The sequence below is a fragment of the Scyliorhinus torazame genome, chromosome 31 (genome assembly GCF_047496885.1).
Source record: "Scyliorhinus torazame isolate Kashiwa2021f chromosome 31, sScyTor2.1, whole genome shotgun sequence".
NCBI classification, from domain to species: domain Eukaryota; kingdom Metazoa; phylum Chordata; class Chondrichthyes; order Carcharhiniformes; family Scyliorhinidae; genus Scyliorhinus; species Scyliorhinus torazame.
Window position 1 is genome coordinate 14,995,803 of NC_092737.1, and position 22,994 is coordinate 15,018,796.

Sequence of the window (22,994 nt, forward strand, 5' to 3'; positions counted from 1 at the left end):
TTTTTCTTTGTGTGCCCTGTTTATACAATGAAGACCAGAACTGTGAGCATGTTTGAAGAGTGGTCCATCAAGGGTTTAAAGTAACCCCTCTCCACTCCCTGTGCGCAGTCCCGCAGGACATTATATCGGGGAATAAGAAATAGGACCAGGAGGGGGACATTTGACCCCCTCGAACCTGCTCTGCCAGTCAGTAAGATCTGATTGTGGGCCTTAAGTCCACGCTCCTGCCTTGCCACCCCCACCCCCGTAGCCCTTGACCCCTCTCTTGGCGGTCACAAATCTGTCTAACGCAGCCTCGAATATATATTTTTTAAAAATAAATTTAGAAGACCCAATTAAGGGGCAATTTAGCGTCGGGCCCAATCCACCGACCCCGCACATCTTTTTGGGTTGTGGGGGTGAAACCCACGCAAACACGGGGAGAATGTGGCTGTTTAGCAGGGGCTGTTTAGCACAGGGCTAAATCGCTGGCTTTGAAAAGCAGGCCAGCAGCACGGTTCAATTCCCGTAACAGCCTCCCCGAACAGGCGCCGGAATGTGGCGACTAGGGGCTTTTCACAGTAACTTCATTGAAGCCTACTTGTGACAATAAGCGGTTTTCATTTCATTTTTCATTCAATGTGCAAACTCCACACGGGCAGGGGGTCCGAATCGAACCCGGGCCCTCAGCGTCACGAGGCAGCAGTGCTAACCACTGTGCCGCCGTGCCACCTCTAGCCCTGAATAGATCTAATGTCCCTCAGGCTCCACTTCCCTCTGGGGAAAAGTTCCAAAGACTGACGACCCTCGGAGGACGTGCGTCCTCGCCCCCCCCTATTTTGAAGCTGTGTGCCCCCGGTTCTAGATTTCCACCCTCGCATCCACCCCACCCTTCAGAATCTTACAGCTTTCAATAAGACCACCTCTCATTCGTCTAAACTAATAAGTCAAGTTAGGTTAAGTAAGGTGTGGAAACCTGGACGTTTAAGGTCACTAATGAACTTGCATCTTGTTTGTTTTGCAGGTCTCGGCTTTTTGCTCAGAAGCATTAGTCATCTGCAACTGCTTGATACACCCGCGGGTTCCGTCTCTTCAATTGCCCCTTAACACCGCGAGCCTGATCGCCGCAGCTTTCAAACCGTCGGCGCCCGACTTGCAGGCGTCCAGCAGGCAACCTCAAGTGCCCACCTTCCACCTGCCTGCCCCTCCTGTCCGGCCGCAGTCTGACCCCCTGGCGGGCCTGACCTCGCAGGGGCGCTTTGGCGGCCTGCCGGTGCCCGCCCGCTTCCCCTTACCGCTGGCTGCAGCTGGATCGGCGGAAAACCACGCCCCCGAGGGGGAAATGGAGACGGAGGTAGCCACGCAGCAGGACGACGACGCCCTGTTCGGGAACGGCGGCCACCGCCCGGTCTTCGTGCGTTACGACAAGGAGGAGGAGTCCGACGTCGAGATCTCCCTCGAGAGCGACTCGGATGACAGCGTCATGATCGTCCCGGAGGGGCTCCTGCCCGAGCGCGGGGGCACCCCCGACGCCAAGAAAGAGGAGGTGGAGGAGATCGAGAAGGTGGTGGTCACTTCGCCCCCTCAAAGCCAGGCACCAAGCGCAGTCCCTGATCAGGCCCAGGCTCCGGCTCCCGCTCCACCTCCAGCACAACCCCTAGCCCAACTTGCGACCGTCGAAGAGCCGAAGCTGGAATCTCAGGACGGGGACGAAGAGCTAACGGTCATCAACATCAACAGCAGCGAGGATGAAGAAGGGGAGGAATATCCCGAGGACGAGGACGACTATTACGATGACGAGGAGGAGGACTACGATGATGAGGAGGACTTTGAAGAAGGGGAAATGGAGGACGAGGAGGAGGAGGAAGAGGAGGATGAAGATGAGATGGATTACAAGGAGATCGACGAACTGGAGGAGGATGAGGAAGACGAGATATACGGACAAGAGGGGATGTCCGAGGAGGACGAGCTTCCCCCGGAGTTGACGGTGCAGATTGAAGAAATCGGCGACGTCGTGCCCGTTGCTGTGCCAGCGGCGGATGAGGATCCAGTCGAAGCAAGTTCGCGGGCATACAGCACGCAGCAAGCACCTCCAAGTTCCCAGGAGGACGACGCGGGGGAGGGGGCTGTGCTGCAGCAGAACGAGGGGGTGCTGGAGGAGCCCCCGGAAATCCGTCAGGAGGAGCAATCCAGCGAGGTGAAAGCGGCGGCGGAAAAGACAGAAGCGGCGGAGCAGCCGGCCGCCGTCACAGAGGCCAAGGTGGTGGCCGGGCTGCTGGAGGAACCCGTGGAGGAAGCGGCGCCGCGGGAAGAGCCCGGGCAGGAAGGGGAGGCGTGCTCTGAGACGGCGAATGCAGCATTGGACGGGGACAAAGCGGATGTTACGGCATCGGAAGGGTTGGTGGAAGGGACTGCTGCTTCAGATAAGGGAAGCACTGAGGATCCAGATGAGAAAGCGAAGAACGGAAGCACAACTAAAGTCGCTGACGCCAGTGAGGTGACGGCGGAGGAAAGCACAACCGACCAACCAAACCAGGAGGAAACGCCCACTGCAAAAACTGAGGAGGCCGAGGTAAGATGTCCATCCCTTGTAGTAAAACTGGCGTAATGTTTGAAGATGTATTCAACAATCTGCGCTAAGAGAACCACTGCACCTTCTTCATGTGCTGAAGGGGTGGGGGGGGGGGGAAGGGAATCTGGTAGGAATTCTTAACGGCAGGTAATTCCTGAGGGCGAGGAAAGGCCTCGCTCACAGCCCACCTTGATGTAAAGCCCTGCTTCGTTACCCGAGAGCATTTAGGAGGGGCGGCAGGTTGCGGCATGGCACAGTGGTTAGCACTGCTGCCTCACAGCGCCAGGGACCCGGGTTCAATTCCCAACCTTGGGGGTGACTGTGTGGAGTTTGCACGTTCTCCCCCGTGTCTGTGTGGGTTTCCTCCCACAGTCCAAAGGTGTGCAGGTTAGGTGGATTGGCCATGATAAATTGCCCCTTTGTGTCCAAAAGGTTAGTTGGGGTTACGGGGATAGTCGGGAGTGACCCTCGATAGGGAACTCCTTCGGAGGGTCGGTGCAGACTTGAGAGGCCAATTGGCCGTCTCCTTTTACTGTTGGCATTCTAGGGCTGTCCTCAACCGCCATGTTGTTTGTCATCGACCAAAGACTATCTCCGCAGATCCCCCCCCCCCACAGTGAAGAACTAACCCCATGAGCAAACAAAAGATGTTGCCTTAAGGGAGTCAAAGTAATCTTTTGCAAAACAGTTGGTTAAGTCTGGATCAGAGTAGACCTCATGTTTAGTCCTGCTGCATAATTGCAGCCGAGGAGATTTTGAATCCCTAGTTTGCTTGAGTGAATTATGCCAGTGTTTCACATTTAACAAAAATCTTTACTGTGCAATGAGTTAATTAATGCAAGAACCACTAACTTAACACGCTATTTTTTAGTGTCAACTTTTTTTTTTCTTAAGCCTAAAAATCTCAGCAGGACTCACTCCCAGTTTTACCGTTATTTCCATCCAAGAGCTCCCTTTATACATTCAATCTTGAGGGTTCCTTCATCAAGATGTGCCACAGATCTCAGAAATTCACTTCGATTTTTCTCAGCTTTCCTGCTGTGTTCAGTTAAGAGGTGCCTTGAGATCCTCCCACTAGCATTCAACCAGGTGGCGACACCTTCTCTTCTTCCCCACCCCCCAAACTCCCTTTGAATGAAAATGATGCCACAGCTGAGATGGTCCAGGCAGAGATTTAATTAACTTCACCTTCCCAAACCTGACCTAGAATCTGAAAAGTATATGGATACTTTAAGGACTTACTAGCTGCTTTCCGACCTTCCTTTGATCTGGGGAATTACACAAATAATTTAAATTCCTTTTGAAGAAAGCGAGGCACCGCGCCTCGAAAAAAAAAAACTCAGAAAGGGGCCACGTTTAACTTTGACCTTTGTTAAATAAACACACCCTTTGAACTGCAATCATTTTATTCACAAACTTGGTTTCTTTTCCCCCATTTATCTTGAATTCCAAGTAATATTCCTACAACTTAAAACACTAAATTCAAAATGTTCAGAACAATGGATTTTCTTTTGTTCCGTATATAATTTCTGAGTTTGTTGGTGCTAACTATATTAAAGGAAAGGGCATGTTGGTTAACTTGCGGGTGACTGGTGCCACCTGGAATGATCGGAGAGGCATGAAAGTTAGCAACTCTCAAGTGTGGACCGGGACAGGCATAATGGGCCACAGGGCCTCATCGAGCACTCACTGTATTCGGGGTGGCTTTTCTGTCGCGTCAAGCACGTTCCTGGGTCGGTTATAGACTGCTCAACAGGCGCTGTAGCTGAGCGAGAGGGACTCTCAAGACTGCTTCATTCGTTCATTGGCGTTTTTCTTTCTCCCCCCACCCCCCCCCCCCCCCCCCCGCCCGCTTCGTCCTCAGGGCCAAGCCGACCCGACTGTGGCCATGTTAGCGGACTTTGTGGACTGCCCGCCCGATGAGGAGGAGAAGATGGAGGTGGAGGAGATGGCAGAAACAGCAGAGGAACCAAGCACCAGCAGCTGAACACGTTACCCGTCGTGGCGGAGACGGCCGAGTCGCCAACAGCATTGGCCAACTCCGCTGGGGGGGGTGCGGAGGGGGCGGAATGGGTTGCACCACCGCACAGAGCACACTTAGTCATGGAGTGAGTGCGGTGGCCAGGACTCCATTGGTGCTACGCTCACTTTGTGTGTGTGTGTGGGGGGGTGGGGGTGGGGTGGGGGGGGGTCAGCCAACTGGCTGGTTTTATTTACAACCACCCTATAGAGGTTACCTGGCTGTATGGGCCGGGGGCTGAGGGTGAGAGAGCTCACAATGTTTCCTTTCTGTCTCCGCATGTGTATTTTCTATGTTTTTATATATAAAAAGTCAATAAAATCTCGACGCAATTGCAGAACCTGAGACTTGTGTACGCAATAAATAAACGCAGCAAACCATGGCGAGGCTAATACTCAACTTGTTTTGACTCTGCTCGGCAATCCGTGTCTCCCTCTGGCACAGGACTGGATCTTCCTGCTCCCGAGGACACTATCTCGTTCACGCAGCCACTTGATTGATCGCTTCAGATCTAACGGCGAGTTCGTCATCCCCCGAACAGCAGGACTGCCAGCAGATCGATTAGATGTGACGAAATGGCCGTTATTTGCCTGGACGGTTTAAGGCTGATGGGATTAGTGATGTTTCAAATTTTTGCCGATATTGATTCTTTAGTCGGCAAATATCAGTGTCCCTGTCACGTTCCTCTCGCCGCATTCCATGAAAGGCTTAAAAGGAATACATACCAGCCAATTCAAAAGTGATCATCGCAAAGATCTCTGGACTGGAGCTGAGAGTTTTCTGGAGTTGTTGGAACGCTCTCGGACATTCTCTCGCGCCCAAACCTCCTCCCAGTTGTCAAGCCATGCAAGGAGTAGTTTTCCAGTTGGAACTCTCCCAACGATGACCACAAAACCATCGCCAATTGTCACAAAAACCCATCTGGTTCGCTCGTCCCCTTTTGAGGGAAGGAAATGTGCCACCTTCACCCATTCTGGCCTCCGTGTGACTCCAGGCCTGCACAGCCAATGTGCGGGTGACTCCCAGCTACCCGGGAATTCAGTGATGGGCAATGAGTGCTGGCCTAGCCAGCAATGCCCACATCCTTTGAATGAATTATAAATTAAGTATTGCCTCGTTTTCTAGGTAATTCTGTCTCCCTCGGTATGTCTCTTCTCTCTTTTCCCACCCCCCGTCTCTCATGTCTTCGATTGAGTTGTACATCAGAAAGATGAGTTGCAGCGGAGGGGTTGCCTCTCTTATGAGTGGGGTGGTGGAGGAGAGAGTGAGCTATCAGCCTCGCTCACAGCCTAACCTTTGACCCCTGAACCCTCAAGCGAGTGGCTCGGCCTGCACTGAAATGGTTTCATGTTCGATCCTTTGGGATTGTGGGTGGGCTGGGAGAGTAGTCTCTTTGCACCCCCACCCAACCCAAAGCAAAGGTCAGCTCCAGAATGGTGACCTTGATCTCACTGGTCATGCATTTTCCATACTGTTGTCCAGTGGTTTCACTCCCAGCTTCCTATCCAAAGGTGAAGAGTTTGAAGTCACTGAGAGCAAAATACCCCCCCCCCCCCCCCCTTTATGGGGTATTGTAAACTTGTGTGTGTGTGTCAGTCCTGTGCTGTGTACACAATCTGAAAGTGGGAGGGGCAGGCCAAACGCAAGAATTGATTCACCTGAGGAAGGAGCAGCGCTCCGAAAGCTAGTGACATCGAAACAAACCTGTTGGACTTTAACCTGGTGTTGTAAGACTTCTTACTGTGCCCACCCCAGTCCAACGCCGGCATCTCCACATCATGGCAAGAATTGGAAGCAGAGTAGGCCCTTGACAAGATCCTGGCCTTCGTAGCGAGAGGATTTGAGTATAGGAGTAGGGATGCTGTGCTTTAGTTATACAGGGCCTTGGTGAGGCCACACCTTGAGTATGGTGTGCAGTTATGGTCTCCCTAGTTTGAGGGTGGACATTCGTGCTATTGAGGGTGTCCAGCGAAGGTTCACCAGGCTATTTCCCGGGATGGCAGGACTGACATATGAAGAAAGACTGGATCGACTGGGCTTGTATTCGCTGGAGTTTAGAAGAATGAGAGGGGATCTCTTCGAAACATATACAATCCTGATGGGACTGGACAGGCTAGATGAAGGAAGAATGTTCCTGATGTTGGCGACGTCCAGAATTTGGGGTCACAGCCTAAGAATAAGGGGTCAGTCATTCCGGACTGGATGAGGAAGAACCTCTTCTCTCAGAGAGGTGGAATTCCCTACCACAGAAAGCTGTTGGGACCAGTTGGATATATTCAAGAGGGAGCTGGACATGGTCCTTGCGGCTAAAGGGATCAAGGGTTATGGAGAGAAAGCGGGTGTGGGATATTGAATTTGCATGATCAGCCATCATATTGAATGGGAGGTGCAGGCTCAAAAGGGCCAAATGCCCTACATCTCCACCTATTTTCTATGCTTCTGCCTGATTGTGATTTATTTACACCCACACACTTGGGTGATTTGCACATGTTAGTGTCATTGGTGCGGGGATAGATTATCATAGAATTTACAGTGCAGAAGGAGGCCATTCGGCCCGTCACCGGCTCTTGGAAAGAGCACCCTACCCAAGGTCAACACCTCCACCCTCTCCCCGTAACCCCACCCAACACTAAGGGCAATTTTGAACACTAAGGGCAATTTTGGACACTAAGGGCAATTTAGCACGGCCAATCCACCTAGCCTGCACATCTTTGGACTGTGGGAGGAAACCGGGGCACCCGGAGGAAACCCACGCACAAACAAATCACAAATGAAACTTGAAGCATCGAATCAAAATGTGGTTGGGAGGGTCGATTATGGCACCCTGATCCCTGCGGTGCCCACTGAGCACGGAGCCTGAAGGGCAAACCCAAAACTAACAATGTTTAAGTAACTGACTAGGGAGTGTAGTCTTAAGCAGTCTATTTGGCGTCCAGGTCCACAGAACCAACAAGGCTGCAGAAAAAAAGGCAGGCTTCTTGGGAACTGATGCGACCTACGGTTGTGTGGGACTGCTGCGTGCAATACCCTCAGGCCTCGGTCCATGATGTTAAGACGGAGGTCTCCTCCCTAGATTTTCTTTACCACCCTCCCCATAACCCTCGACTCCTTATCCGTGAAAAATCTATTGAACTCTGCCTTGAATATTTTTGATGACCCTCTGCCTCTCGTGCTCGCTGGGGGAGAGAGGTCCACAGGCCAACGATTCTCAGAGGAGAAAAATATTCTCCTGATCTTTTAAGCGGGAGGTCATGACTTTTTAAATGCCATCTCCTAATTTTGGACTCCCCCACAAGAGGGAGCTCCTTCCCACATCCACTCTTATCAAGTCCCCAGCTTTCAATAAGATATCTCATTTTTACCAAACTCCGATGTGTATACTGTAGAGGCCCAACTTTTCTCCTTCAGACAACCCATTCGACCCAGCATTTAGTGGAGTGAACTTGCTCTGAACAGCTAATGCAGTTATCCCATTTAATGTAATTCCCTCCTGCCTTAGCACTCCGTGCGTGCAGGGTAAGTGTGAAGGTCGCCACAGTCCCAGAGTCTGCTCGCCCCTTTGAGAATTAACCTGAGGGTCATCACACCTCTGGCAAGGGGAGGGCCAAGGTTGAGAAGGTGGGGACCTCACAAATAACCTCAGCCGGTGCAGGAATCGAACCCATGCTGCTGGCGTGACTCCGCAACACGAATCAGCTGTCCACCCAACTGAGCTAACGAACACCCCTCTTCTCTCCCCCCCTCGTGTACAGGGCACGCAGTGCGTAAGAGGGGGTATGACCCCTGTCTGTCTCTATACTTTATGCTTGACTACTATCTTACTTCGTATTTTCATATTTCCATTCTAACTAAAGTCTGCGCATGCTGTTTTGCCTTGAGCAAGAAACCATTACTGTATTTTTGAAAGTTCAATTTGTTTGTTACCTACTAAGTTTAATTATATCTCTTATAATCTTCTGCTGGCAGGGGCTTTATTGAGAACATTCAATTTGTAACCACAAGAAGGTTTCAAACTCCCAATTATAATCAATAGACGCAATAAGGATTTCATTACGCAGCCGAGACGTGTAGTGCAAATTTCTACTGAGTTGAGGTGTAGTCGAGACTACACTTAGCTGCAGGGTAGATTTCTTCAAGGACCCAATCACTACCTGTTACGGGGCAGAACACGGCCTTTTTGCCAATTCATTGGCCACCAGCCAACCAATTGGGCTTAGTCCCACCCCATCTCTCGGGTGCCACAAAGTCCTGCTCGAAAACTCGCGCCATCCACTATTTTGCAACTTTGTGAATTTCTCATTCTGGAAAAGAAAGGGGAAATCAACAGGAAGGACCCTTAAACTATCATTAAATGCCCCTTAACCTCACCCAACCCAGGCTCTGTGGAGGAAATGCAGTCAAAGCACTCAACGTAGATTCAGGATACAATCGATTGGGTTATTTATTCAGGATGGGTTTATCTAATACTGCCAAGCGAATGGGTCAGGCTTCCTCTATGTCACTGTTGTGTCTCTCCCTCTGTTTGTCTCTCTCCGATTACCTCTCTCTCTCTCTCTCTCTCTCCATTACTCTGTCTCTCCATCACTGTCTCTTTCTCTCGCTCTCTCTTTCTGGTCTCTCTTCTCACTCTGTTTCCTTCCCTCTCTGTTTGCTCCACTGGCCTCTCTTTTCTGTCTCCCTCCAACCTCTCTCCCCCTCACCCCTGTCTCTTTCTCATTTTCTCCTCGTTGCTCTGTCTCTCCCTCTCTCTCCTGGTCTCTCCGTGTCTTCCTCTCTCACTGTCTCCCTCCCGCTCTCCACCTCTGTTGTTCCATCTCTCTGTCGGACACTCTCACGCTGTTTATAATCAGGTGGACACTGCTGGAAGCGAGTGCGGACGCAGATTTCTCCTCCCAGTGGCCGAGCCAACATGGTAACTGGGGCATTTGGGTCCGCCGTTTAAGGCTGTGAATTGTTTCCCTCTCTCCGAGGCTGCCTGATTTTCTGGTTCTTTCTGGAGGTAACCTCGCCTCGTAACTTAGCCCCTGTAGCCCAGGTATCATTTTTGTAAAACTGTGTTGCACTCTTTCCCCCCACACCACCCCCTCCAATGTCACCGTTAAGCTCTCTGCAAAAGATCGGCAAGGGTAGCGGAGGTGGATTTGTGGCTTGCTTGAGCACAAGAAACCACCCTGAGACATTCTCATTCAGGCCTGCGGGCAGTGCCTTGTGTTCACGCCCCACAGAACTGGAGCGGGGTGGGGGGGGGGTGAGGAGGGGAGTCTGGCAACGTGAGACTGAGAGATGACAGCAAAAATACTGCAGACGCTGGAAATCGGAAATAAAAACTGCCGAGTGTTTTTGGAGCCGGGAATGTCCGGCAAGATCTTTGGAGAGGGGACCGAGCTAACTTTTCGAGTCAAAAGTACAGGGAGGTTGGGCAGCACAGTGGCGCAGGGAGTAGCACTGCTGCCTACGGCGCTGAGGACCCGGGTTCGAATCCCGGCCCTGGGTCACTGTCCGTGTGGAATTTGCACATTCTCCCCGTGTTTGCGTGGGTTTCTAATCGGTCTGTTGGCAAAAAAAGCCCCTCCTTCCTCCCCACCCCCTTCCCCACTGCCCCCCTCAACAACCCACTAGTGCAAGCACCTCCTCTAGCCAACCTCCATTGGGTCACCCCTCGCTCTTCGCTTACAGTCATAGAATCCCTACAGTGCAGAACGAGGCCATTTGGCCCATCATCTCTGCACCGGTCCTCTGAGAGAGCACCCTACCTCGGCAGGTCTTGTTGACCGGGCAGTGACGCAATGAAGAGACTTTTCTATGCTGTAAATCTCTTATGACTCTAAGGCAGGTGGGAAGAGCGGGAAAGATTCCTGGTCACCTGTGTGACAGAAAGAACATTGTAGCCTCTACCATTGCTATCCACAGCGCCAGGCATCAACATGCATGTGAAAATGAGCATGTCACCACACAAACCCAGACTCCCAGAGTGAAGGTGGTGGATTAGTGGTGTTGTCAACGGGCTAGTACTCCAGAGATCCAGGGTAATGTTCTGGGGACGAGTGTTTGAATTCAATAAAAATCTGGAATTAAAAGTCCAATGATGACCATGGAACTGATTGTTGTAAAGTCCTGTCCGGTTCACCGTGATGACTGGACGACTTGAGGAATATTGGATTTGAATTATTGGGCAATTTAAAGATTAAACACCGGGGGTTACAGTGTGTTTGACTGCAGTGGTCAGGTTTTTTTTTTAAAGAATTCTGTTTTGCAGGAACCGAAGGGTAAATTGACAAAGTAATGTGTTTTTCAGTCTGGGCTAATGGACTGTGGCATGACTGGGGAAGTCCCTGGGGAGTTAAAGTGCGTTGCAGCCTGCAGAGAGGCAATTGGTTTTTTTTTAGCTTGGGGAGATGAGGTCATTGCTGGGCGGAGCCAAGGACGGCAGAGAGACATTTTGAGAAGCTGTGGACAGAGGCAGTTTTTCGTCGGAGAAATGTTCGGGAGAGGAGTTGCATTTCCAGCATATTGTTTCTCCTTAATTTCAGAAAGCTGAGCAAAGTGAACGGGACCAATGCTTCACTGGGCCGCAGCATATCTCGTGCAGAGCGTCATGCTTAACTGCAACACGCCCAAACCACATGAGTACAAGACAAAGACACTCTCACGACACACCATGTGATGGCACAGCATGCTAAAACATACCACAACACGTGCTACCAGAATACGCTATACCACATCAGAACACAGCACAGGATCATTGGAATTAGGAGCAGAATTCCATTTGTCTTTTTAATTACATGCTGCACCAGCGCTTGGTCCATAGCCTTGTTTGCTGTGGAGTTTCAATCGCTCATCCAAATGCTTCTTAAATGTTGTGAGGGTTCCCCGCCTCTCCCACCCTTTCAGGCAGCGAGTTCCAGATTCCCAGCACCCTCTGGGGAAAAGGTTTTTCCTCAAATCCCCTCTAAGCCTCCTGCCCCCTTTGCCCCCTGGCTACTGACCCCTTGAACAAGGGGAAAAGTCCATTCCTATCCACCCTATTTACGCCCCTCATAATTCTGTCCCCCTCGATCAGGTCCCCCCCTCGGCCTTCTCTGCTCCAAGGAAAACAACCCCGGCCTAACCAGCCTCTCCTCATAGCTGAGACGCTCCAGCCCAGGCAGCATCCTGGTGAATCTCCCCTGCACCCTCTCCAACGCAACCACATCCTTCCTATAGTGTGGCGACGAGAACAGCACACCGTACTCTAGCTGCGGTCTAACCAGCCTCTCCTCATAGCTGGGACGCTCCAGCCCAGGCAGCATCCTGGTGAATCTCCTCTGCACCCTCTCCAGCGCAACCACATCCTTCCTATAGTGTGGCGACGAGAACAGCACACAGTACTCTAGCTGCGGCCGAACCAGCATTTTATACAACTCCATCATAACCTCCCCGCTCTTATATACTACACCTCGGTTAATAAGGGAAGCATCCCATATGCCTCCCTAACCACCTTATCTACATACCCTGCTGCCTTCAGGGATCTATGGGCATGTACCCCAAGGTGCCTATAGTCCTCTCTACTTCTGAAGGTCCTACTGCTCATTGTGTATTCCCCGTCTTGTTAGTCGTCCCAAAATACATCACCTCACAAACGGTCCATGAGCAACTAAGGAGAGTGAAATATCGCAAGAGTTCCTCAGGGTGGTGTCCTAGGCCCAATCATCTTCAGCTGTTTCATCAAAGACCTTCCCTCCATCAAAAGGTCAGAAGTGAGGGTGTTTTGTGGATGACAGCACAATGTTCAGCACCATTCACGACCCCTCAGACACTGAAGCAGTCCATGTCCAAATGCAGCAAGACCTGGACAATATCCAGGCTCGGGCTGACAAGCGGCAAATTATATTCGTGTCACACAAGTGCCAGGCAATGACTATCTCTTACAAGAGAGGATCTAACCACCGCCCCTTTGACATTCAATGGCATTGCCCTCGTTAATTCTGTCACGATCAACGGCCTGCGGGTTACCAATGACCAGAAACTAAACTGGACCAGCCATATGAATACTGTGGCTACAAGAGCAGGGCAGAGGCTGGGAATCCTGCAGTGACTAACTCACCTCCTGACACCCCCCCCCCCCCCCCCCCCCCAAAGCTTGTCCACTATCTACAAAGCACAAGTCAGGAGTGTGATGGAATACTCTCCACTTGCCTGGATGAGCGCAGCTCCAACAACACTCGAGAAGCTCGACACCATCCAGGACAAAGCAGCCCCGCTTGATTGCTCCCCCTTCCACAAACATTCACTCCCTCCCCCACCGACGCACAGTGGCAGCCGTGTGTACCGTCTACAAGATGCACTGCAGCAACTCACCAAGGCTCCTCAGGCAGCACCTTCCAAACCCACAACCTCTACCATCTAGAAGGACAAGAGCAGCAGATACCTGGGAACCCCACCGCCTGGAGGTTCCCCTCCGAGTCACTCACCAACCCGACTTGGAAATATGTCGGCTGTTCCTTAGCTGTCCAAATCCTGGAACTCCCTCCCTAACAGCACCGTGGGTGCACCTACACCTCAGGGACTGCAGCGGGTTCAAGAAGGCGGCTCACCCACCACCTTCTCAAGGGGCGATGGGCAACAAATACTTGGGCCCGGCCGGCGACATTCAACTCTGACGGAAGGGTTGGTGAACAGCAACAGTGCGGGGTGCCTGGTGTCAGCCCGTGACGTGCGAAGCGTCGCAAGATACTGGAGCGCGACGGAGTGAGGCCATTGCCCGAGGGACTCGACGAGGGAGGCGGATTACCCACTCGGCGGAACATCCGCGTAAATCCTGCTCAGGTGGGGTTATTGGGTTACGGGGATAGGGTGGAAGTGAGGGCTTAAGTGGGTCGGTGCAGACTCGATGGGCCGAATGGCCCCCTTCTGCACTGTATGTTCTATGTTCCATGTTCTAGTCCAGCTTCATTGAAGCTAAAGGTGACATCACAGAGCCGGCGGTGCACAGTGAGGGATGATTATACCACAGCGGTGACATCACAAAGCTGGAGTCTTGTTTACCACACACACCTCCCCCCGCATTCACTTCTAAATGAGAAGCCTGAAAAGGCCCATTTGCTGCTGGAGGCAAAACCTGAACGATGAGGGCGAGGTACCTGCTGCTCTTTGTCCTCTTTCGCCTGATCTGGGAGTGTGACACTAACCGGGGTAAGCTGGGGCCAGCTGGTGGGCCATGAGGACATAGAGGGTCTCTTGTCAATAAGGTGGGAGGGTAAGGCAAACTGTGAAGCATGCCATTAGGAGCCAGCAACCTTCCATGGGACGTTGGGGGGGGGGGGGGGGGGGGCAAGCATTTATTGCCCATCCCTAAATGCCCCTTGAGAAGGTGGTGGGTGAGCTGCCTTCTTGAACCCGCTGCTTTTACCTGCGGTGTTGGTACACCCACAGTGCTGTTAGGGAGGGAGTTCACGGATTTTGACCCAGCGACGGTGAAGGAACGGCCGATATATTTCCAAGTCGGGCGGTGAGTGACTCGGAGGGGAACCTCCAGGTGGTGGGGTTCCCAGGTATCTGCTGCTCTTGTCCTTCTAGATGGTAGAGGTGGTGGGTTTGGAAGGTGCTGCCTGAGGAGCCTTGGTGAGTTGCTGCAGTGCATCTTGTAGACGGTACACACGGCTGCCACTGTGCGTCGGTGGTGGAGGGAGTGAATGTGGAAGGGGGAGCAATCAAGCGGGGCTGCTTTGTCCTGGATGGTGTGGAGCTTCTTGAGTGTTGTTGGAGCTGCGCTCATCCAGGCAAGTGGAGAGTCTCCCACCACACTCCTGACTTGTGCCTTGTAGATGGTGGACAGGCTTTGGGGGGGAGGGGTGGGGGGGTCAGGAGGTGAGTTACTCTCCGCAGGATTCCCAGCCTCTGACCTGCTCTGGTAGCCACAGTATTTATATGGCTGGGTCCAGATCAGTTTCTGGTCAATGGTAACTCCCGAGGATATTGATGGGGGGGGGGGGGGGTTCTTATGACAAGACTCACCAGGCCCTGCACCACATGAAACAATAGTAGGGCAGATGACCATAGGTTTGGCCAAAGAAGGATGTTTTAATGAGCGTCCTAATGGAGAAAAACAAGGTGATGAGGTGTAGGGATGAGGTTTAGGGAGGGTATTTCTAAAGCTCAGGAGCCCAGGCTGAGTGGAGAGATCTCGGAGGGTGGTTTGGCTGGAGGAGGTCACCGAGATGGGGAGAATTTGAAAATCGAGGATTGGCTTCAGGTGGGGACCAAGGTAGGCCGGATGCTTCAGGTGGGGACCAAGGTAGGCCGGATGCTTCAGGTGGGGACCAAGGTAGGCCGGATGTGCACACGGGGAGGAGGGGGGGGGGGGGGGGGGGGGGGGGGCGGTGGGTGAGCAGGATTTAGATTAAGGAAGAATATGTATAGAACGGTTTTGGGTGACTTCCAGGTTTACGGAGGATAGAGTGTTGTAAAACCGACCAGGTTTGCGTTGGCATAGTCGAGTCCAGAGTTAACAAAGGCACGGAATGTGGACTTCATTGGCGGAGGAGCCGGAACATGGGCCAGTGAGTTGGCGGGATGTCACAAAGGTAAAACAATGAGGATCTTAGAGATGGCTTTCGAAAGGAGGGAGGTGATCAATACCCTCCAAATCCACAGATACCAGCCAAAGTCAAGTTTCTTTGCATTGGGGTTATTCAAGTGTGTGCATGGAAGCGATACCCATACAAGATGGAGTACACCTCTCAGATCAACAAAATAGACCATTCTGATACTATTGTACAGATAATCGTTCATTTGCATTGACCAATCACTTCTTAACATGGTTTGACACTTTAATAGTTCCCAATCAATAATCACCCACGTATACAGTGATTATACCATTATGTTCACACAATAACTCAGTGGTGCCTTCATACGAGGGTGGCACGGTAGCACAGTTGCTGCACAGCTCCAGGCACTTGCGACACTAATAAAGATTATTATTACCTTCAACTCTGAGTTACAATGGACAAAGCAGCATCGTGTATCTTTGGCGGAGAGCTCCCACAGAGTTTTGTAAATACAATTTAACTTATGTGTTGTTATTAATCCTTGGTTTCCCCTTTTCCTCAGTCGTGGCCGGATGCTCATTTCGGAACGTCACAGGCGGAAAACCCAATCGCCGCGTTGGGTTAAATCTGCGGGCAGATATGGGGACGGGTAATGGTGGGCCGGTGGGTCGGCAGCCAGAGTATTTGGGATCTCTTTCTGGGATCTAGGGTGCTGTGGTTGAGACTGGGACACGGCTTGCTTCGGGAGGTCTTGTGGCTCTGCCGGTGGCATCCCTGCATCTGAGCCAGAAACCCGGGTTTCGAAGTTTACACCAGGCCATGTTAACCAAAGGAACATAGAAAATAGGAGCAGGAGGAGTCCATTCGGCCCCTTTAACCTGCTCCGTCCTCCATTCATTATGATCATGGCTGATCATCCAACTCAATAGCCTAATCCCGCTTTCCCCCCATATCCCTTTGAGCCCCTTCGCCCCAAGTGCTATATTTTGAAAACATGCAATGTTTTAGCCTCAACTACTTCCTGTGGTAATGAATTCTGCAGGCCGACCGCTCGGTGAAGAAATTTAATCTCATCTCTGTCCTAAATGGTCTCCCCCGTATCCTCAGACTGTGACCCCTGGTTCTGGACACCCCCCACCATCGGGAACATCCTTCCTGCATCGACCCTGTCCAGTCCCCCCCACCCCCCCTACCACCGGGAACATCCTTCCTGCATCGACCCTGTCCAGTCCCCCCCACCATCGGGAACATCCTTCCTGCATCGACCCTGTCCAGTCCCCCCCACCATCGGGAACATCCTTCCTGCGTCGACCCTGTCCAGTCCCCCCCCCCCCCACCATCGGGAACATCCTTCCTGCATCGGCCCTGTCCAGTCCCCCCCACCATCGGGAACATCCTTCCTGCATCAACCCTGTCCAGTCCCCCCCCACCATCGGGAACATCCTTCCTGCATCGACCCTGTCCAGTTCCCCCCCCACCATCGGGAACATCCTTCCTGCATCTACCCTGTCCAGTTCCCCCCCCCACCATCGGGAACATCCTTCCTGCATCGACCCTGTCCAGTCCCCCCCCCACCATCAGGAACATCCTTCCTGCATCGACCCTGTCCAGTCCCCCCCCTACCACCGGGAACATCCTTCCTGCATTGATCCTGTCCAGTCCCTCCCACCATTGGGAACATCCTTCCTGCATCGACCCTGTCCAGTCCCCCCCCCACCATCGGGAACATCCTTCCTGCATCGGCCCTGTCCAGTCCCCCCCCCCACCATCGGGAACATCCTTCCTGCATCGACCCTGTCCAGTCCCCCCCCACCATCGGGAACATCCTTCCTGCATCGGCCCTGTCCAGTCCCCCCCCCCCACCATCGGGAACATCCTTCCTGCACCTACCCTGTCCAGTCCGCCCCCACCATCGGGAACATCCTTCCTGCATCCACCCTGTCCAGTTCCCCCCACCATCGGGAACATCCTTCCTGCATCGACTCTGTCCAGTCCCCCCCACCATCGGGAACATCCTTCCTGCATCGACCCTGTCCAGTCCCCCCCACCATCGGGAACATCCTTCCTGCATCCACCCTGTCCAGTTCCCCCCACCATCGGGAACATCCTTCCTGCATCGACTCTGTCCAGTCCCCCCCCCACCATCGGGAACATCCTTCCTGCATCTACCCTGTCCAGTCCCCCCCACCATCAAGAACATCCTTCCTGCATCTACCCTGTCCAGTCCCCCCCACCATCGGGAACATCCTTCCTGCATCTACCCTGTCCAGTCCCCCACCACCATCGGGAACATCCTTCCTGCATCGACCCTGTCCAGTCCCCCCCACCATCGGGAACATCCTTCCTGCATCTACGCTGTCCAGTCCCCCCCCACCATCGGGAACATCCTTCCTGCATCGACTCTGTCCAGTCCCCCCCCCACCATCGGGAACATCCTTCCTGCATCTACCCTGTCCAGTCCCCCCCACCATCAAGAACATCCTTCCTGCATCTACCCTGTCCAGTCCCCCCCACCATCGGGAACATCCTTCCTGCATCTACCCTGTCCAGTCCCCCACCACCATCGGGAACATCCTTCCTGCATCGACCCTGACCAGTCCCCCCCACCATCGGGAACATCCTTCCTGCATCGACCCTGTCCAGTCCCCCCCCCACCATCGGGAACATCCTTCCTGCATCGACCCTGTCCAGTCCCCCCCACCATCGGGAACATCCTTCCTGCATCCACCCTGTCCAGTCCCCCCCCCACCATCAAGAACATCCTTCCTGCATCGACCCTGTCCAGTCCGCCCCCACCATCGGGAACATCCTTCCTGCATCGACCCTGTCCAGTCCCACCCCCCCCCCCCCACCACCACCATCGGGAACATCCTTCCTGCATCGACTCTGTCCAGTCCCCCCCCACCATCGGGAACATCCTTCCTGCATCGACCCTGTCCAGTCCCCCCCACCATCGGGAACATCCTTCCTGCATCGACCCTGTCCAGTCCCCCCCCACCATCGGGAACATCCTTCCTGCATCCACCCTGTCCAGTCCCCCCCCCCCCACCCCCCCACCATCAGGAACATCCTTCCTGCATCGACCCTGTCCAGTCCCCCCCCCCACCATCAGGAACATCCTTCCTGCATCGACCCTGTCCAGTCCCCCCCCCCCACCATCGGGAACATCCTTCCTGCATCGACCCTGTCCAGTCCCCCCCCCCCACCATCAGGAACATCCTTCCTGCATCGACCCTGTCCAGTCCCCCCCCCCCCACCATCGGGAACATCCTTCCTGCATCCACCCTGTCCAGTCCCCCCCCCACCATCAGGAACATCCTTCCTGCATCGACCCTGTCCAGTCCCTCCCCCCCCCCCCCCCCCACCATCAGGAACATCCTTCCTGCATCTACCCTGTCCAGTCCCCCCCCCCCACCATCGGTAACATCCTTCCTGCATCGACCCAGTCCAGTCCCCCCCACCATCGGGAACATCCTTCCTGCATCGACCCAGTCCAGTCCCCCCCACCATCGGGAACATCCTTCCTGCATCGGCCCTGTCCAGTCCCCCCCCCACCATCGGGAACATCCTTCCTGCATCGACCCTGTCCAGTCCCCCACCACCATCAGGAACATCCTTCCTGCATCGACCCTGTCCAGTCCTGTTAGAATTTATAGGTTTCTATGAGATCCCCCCTCATTTTTCTGAACTCCAGTGAATACAATCCTAACCGACTCAATCTCTCCTCATACGTCAGCCCTGCCATCCCATAAATCAGTCTGGTAAACCTTCGCTGCACTCCCTCTGGAGCAAGAACATCCTTCCTCAGAATCCCTGCAGTGCAGAAGGAGGCCATTGTACCAATCGAATCTGCACCGACCCTTTGAAAGACTACCCGACCAAGGCCCAATCCCGTTCCCTATTCCTGCAACCCCACCCTAAGGGGCAATTTAGCTTGACCAACCCACCTAACCTGCATATCTTTGGACTGTGGGAGGAAACCGGAGCACCCGGAGGAAACCCACGCAGACACGGGGAGGATGTGCAGACTCCACACAGTCACCCGAGGTCGGAATCGAAACGGGGCCCCTGTCGCTATGAAGCAGCAGTGCTAACCACTGTGCCACCGTGCCTCCCTCACGAAGGGTGAGGAGATAAGGAGGCCAACTGCCCACAGTACTCCAGGTGTGGCCTCACCAAGGCTCCTGTATAATAGCAGCAACACATCCCTGCTCCTGTACTCAAATCCTCGCGCTATGAAAGCCCGCAAACCATTTGCCTTCTTTACCACCTGCTGCACCTGCACGCTTACCTTCAGTGGCCCCAATGTGGTCAAACAGTGGGATAGCCAACCTTCGTGGAGGCCTTGAAGTCTTATGTTTGACGTGGATTGGGGTGCCGCAAACTATTTCCAAGCAATTAAGGCGGCAAGTTGACCCTTTATTACAAGTGGATTTGAGTTTGTGATGAATGCAGAACTTTTTAGATACTACATTTCATATTTATAGCAGTAATGTTATTAAAAACCCTGTGTTAAAATATATACAAGCAGTGTGTCTACTAAAGCTGTAATTAAAGAGTCGTAAAAGATGTTGTCATTATTGTTTCTAACCACTCACTTGGTTACAGATGGGCTGAATGGCAGTGTAGGAATTCTATGATTCTATTGATCACTCCTGCGGTGAAGTATCCTTTCCTCACAGTTTTATAAATTTAGAGAAAACGTTTAGAGTTCTCGTTCGTTACCCTAACAAATGTTGGGGTCTGGTCCGGTATCCTAACAAGGACAGGAACAATGATATCTCACTGCAATTATATGGCGCCCTGGTGAGTCCGTGTCTGGAATATTGTGCACTGTTTTGGTCTCCTTATCTCAGGAAGGATAAACTTGACACAGAGGGAGTGCAATTGAGGTTCACCAGTCTGTCCTCTGAGCAGCGATTCAATGGATGGCACCTTTATTCTCTGGCACCTTTATTCTCTGGAGCTACGAAGAATGAGGGAGGATCTCATTGAAATTGACAACATTCTGGACAGGGTCGATGCAGCGAGGTGTCATGAATCAGGGGACCCAGACTCCGAATGAGGGGCAGACCATTTCCGACCGAGCTGAGGCAGAATTTCTTCACTCAGATGGTGGTGAATCTTTTGAATTCTTGACCCCAGAGGGCATTGGGAGGATCGCTCATTGGGTATTTTCCAGTCTGAGATTGATAGATTTCTACCCGGTAGAAATATCAACAGACACAGGGATATTCCACGAAAATCATGTCTAAGTAGAAGATTAGCCTTGATTTTATCGAATGGTGGAGCGGGCTAGAACGGCTGAATGGTCTATTCCTGCTGTAAGGGTCCTTCCTGTTGATTTCTCCGTTCCTATTTCTTCTATTTTGTCTTTAACATTTTTGGCCCATGGATCGCGAATGGAAACATACCTTTAAGTCGAGCAGTGGCAGGGAGGAAGTCAAAGTGTGTTATAAAGTTTTGTACTTTGGGCAGAACAACCCAGGCTTTATGGCCCCCAAGAGATTGGAGGAATGTGTTTCGATTGGCTGGCTGTTGGTCAATGGATAGGCCAGGGACAGTACTCTGCCCGGCAACCGACTGGTACCTGCCAGGTGGGGGTTTCGCAGAGAAGTCACTGGACCTTCAAGATGTAAGCAGCTCTCTCTCTCTGCTCTGTTGCCAACTGCCTGAAGGCAGAAGCTTTCAGACCCTGAAAGCAGAAGCTGATTCTCTCTCTTTCTCGAAGGCTGGCTACCAGCTTTTCCCGTGAGTCCATTACGAGCGGAAAGAGAAAGATAACATTTATCTGAAAGCTCAAGAAATAAACTGACTGGAAGATGTCCACCTGAAATAAAGTCTCTCGTCCTTTTACTGTCAGTGTTATTTTTCACCCCTCTTTTCCCTCCATAGGGTTTGTTTGTCTATGTGTCTGTATAAAGGGTAGAGTGAGTTAAAAAGTGGGGAAGGGGGTTAGAGATTAGATAGTAGTCACCCAGTTGTAGCTGATGGCTATTTAATTCGAACTACTCTTAATAATAAAACATTAATTGCGTTTAAGTTTGCAAACCTGGTGACTGTAATTATTGGGCAGTCCAAGACCTCGGGTATTGCGAAATAAAAGTTAATTTGAATCGTGTTGCGACTCCAAGTCAAGCGGGGCTTGAATTGACCGTGCACTGGCCTAGGGTGTCGTAACACTCCTATTTTTTTATGATCTCACAACCACTTGCCTCTCTAGGAAAGAGTGATACCAACGCTTCCTGGCAGAATGCAGCCAATTATGGATGGACTGTGTTGGTTGGGAAATTTTGAAAATGTGAACAAATTTGAACCGTAGTCATTAAGCTGTTTTCTTTTCTTACAGAATGTGGGGAACGAGCATTCCCCCCTGGCGCCAAGGGCACTCCAAGTGACTACAAGGATAGAATCAGGCATTCCGAAGGCAGGGAGAATAGTAAGGCAGAACTCAAAGAGTTTCCCTGGCAAGTGATCTTAACACACTGGAGGAAGCATCACTGTGGAGGGTCCCTTATTAATGAATACTGGGTTGTAACTACAGCCCAGTGTGTGGCAAATAGGTAAAGGAAGTGGCAGAGTTTTCATACAGGTGAATAGGGGCCAATGTAATGTCTATGTCTATATAATGTAGATTCTGCTTCATGGAATCGTAGGAAGATAATAAGTGAAGTCGTCATGTCCCAGATGACCATAGGCTGCTTTCCCCTTTGAGGGGGGAGAGAGCTGACTGGTGGTGCTTTAACCTGAGGGTCACCACACCTCAGGCACGAGGCGAGGTTGAGAAGATGGGGCGGGGGGGGGGGGGCCCTTCATGAATAACCTCAGCCGGCACGAGAATTGAACCCGCGTCACGAACCATGCGTCCAGCCAACTGAACTGACCCCCCCCCCCCCCCCCCACCTAAAGATACAGCACAGGAGAAGGCCATTTGGTCCACTTTTTTCTGTGCTAGCCCTTTGAAAATGCCATCCATTCAGACCCACCCACCCCTTACCCCCGCACCACACCTGCTCTTCTGGCATATCTCCCAAAGCCTCGCTGCCCAAACAAAAGTGTCCACATCTCCCCTTCTGGCTCCCTTACTGATTCTCTTTGATCTGTGTCCCTCTGGGTCACCGTCTCTCCAGCCACAGGGAAACAGTTTCTCCTTATTTTTCCTGCCCAAACCCCCTCATGAATTCGAACGCCTCGATTAAATCTCCGCTTAGCCTTTTCTGCTTCAAGGAAGAACTGTCCCGGTTTCCCCGTTCTCTTCACGTTAACTGATACCGTTTTTGTCAATGTCCTCGACAGCCTCTCTCGAAGGCCTCATTCCTAAAGTGAGCGCAAAACCCCAAATGGGGGCCCGTCCTGTTTTATAACAGAGCACAATCGTAACGTCTGAAATCCAGAGCATGGTGCTGGGGGGGTTATTAACCTCCAAAGGTGTGCTGGGGATTCCCTTCGGAGGTCCCCAGGTAAACATTTGCACAGCGGTTGTCCAGAGGTGTAAACTTCCTCTGGGGCCTACTCTGCCAACCTGCCGAATATGCGACTTGAATCACAAACTTTGGGTGGGTCTGCCAGGGTTTCGGGAATAGTAACCCAGTAACCCAGAAAAAGTTAGAAGAATCAAGACGTCTTTTACCGTCTGGGTGCCGATTACACAGGCCTACACTGACCCCCAAGAGGGCTCCTCTAGCCCCCCCACCCCCACCCCCTTCCCCCCCGCCACCCCCCACCCCCACCTTCAGTTCCCTACCAGGAACACCCCAATCCACAGGAATCACCCCTACCCCCAAAAACTCTCACATTGATTGTCTGTGCCTGTGCTGTACCTGTCCTGGGAGTGTTTGATGGGGACAGTGTAGTGTGAGCTTGACACTGTATCTAACCCTGTGCTGTACCTGTCCTG

General features: G+C 52.4%; 2 protein-coding genes across 2 annotated transcripts in view; both read left to right on the plus strand.

Annotated features, from left to right (window-relative positions):
- The window catches only part of LOC140404705 (proline-, glutamic acid- and leucine-rich protein 1-like), a 46,442-nt gene extending 41,526 nt beyond the window's left edge, over positions 1 to 4,916 (plus strand). The window contains exons 16-17 of the mRNA XM_072493381.1: positions 1,004 to 2,551; positions 4,416 to 4,916. Coding sequence (XP_072349482.1) covers positions 1,004 to 2,551; positions 4,416 to 4,538 — 1,671 coding nt within the window. The 3' untranslated portion in view covers positions 4,539 to 4,916. The remainder of the gene's footprint in view (positions 1 to 1,003; positions 2,552 to 4,415) is intronic.
- A 4,938-nt stretch (positions 4,917 to 9,854) lies between these two features.
- The window catches only part of LOC140404575 (chymotrypsinogen B2-like), an 81,433-nt gene continuing 68,293 nt past the window's right edge, over positions 9,855 to 22,994 (plus strand). Inside the window, exons 1-2 of the mRNA XM_072493178.1 lie at positions 9,855 to 9,975; positions 21,447 to 21,660. Of these exons, the coding sequence (XP_072349279.1) occupies positions 9,855 to 9,975; positions 21,447 to 21,660 (335 nt within the window). The remainder of the gene's footprint in view (positions 9,976 to 21,446; positions 21,661 to 22,994) is intronic.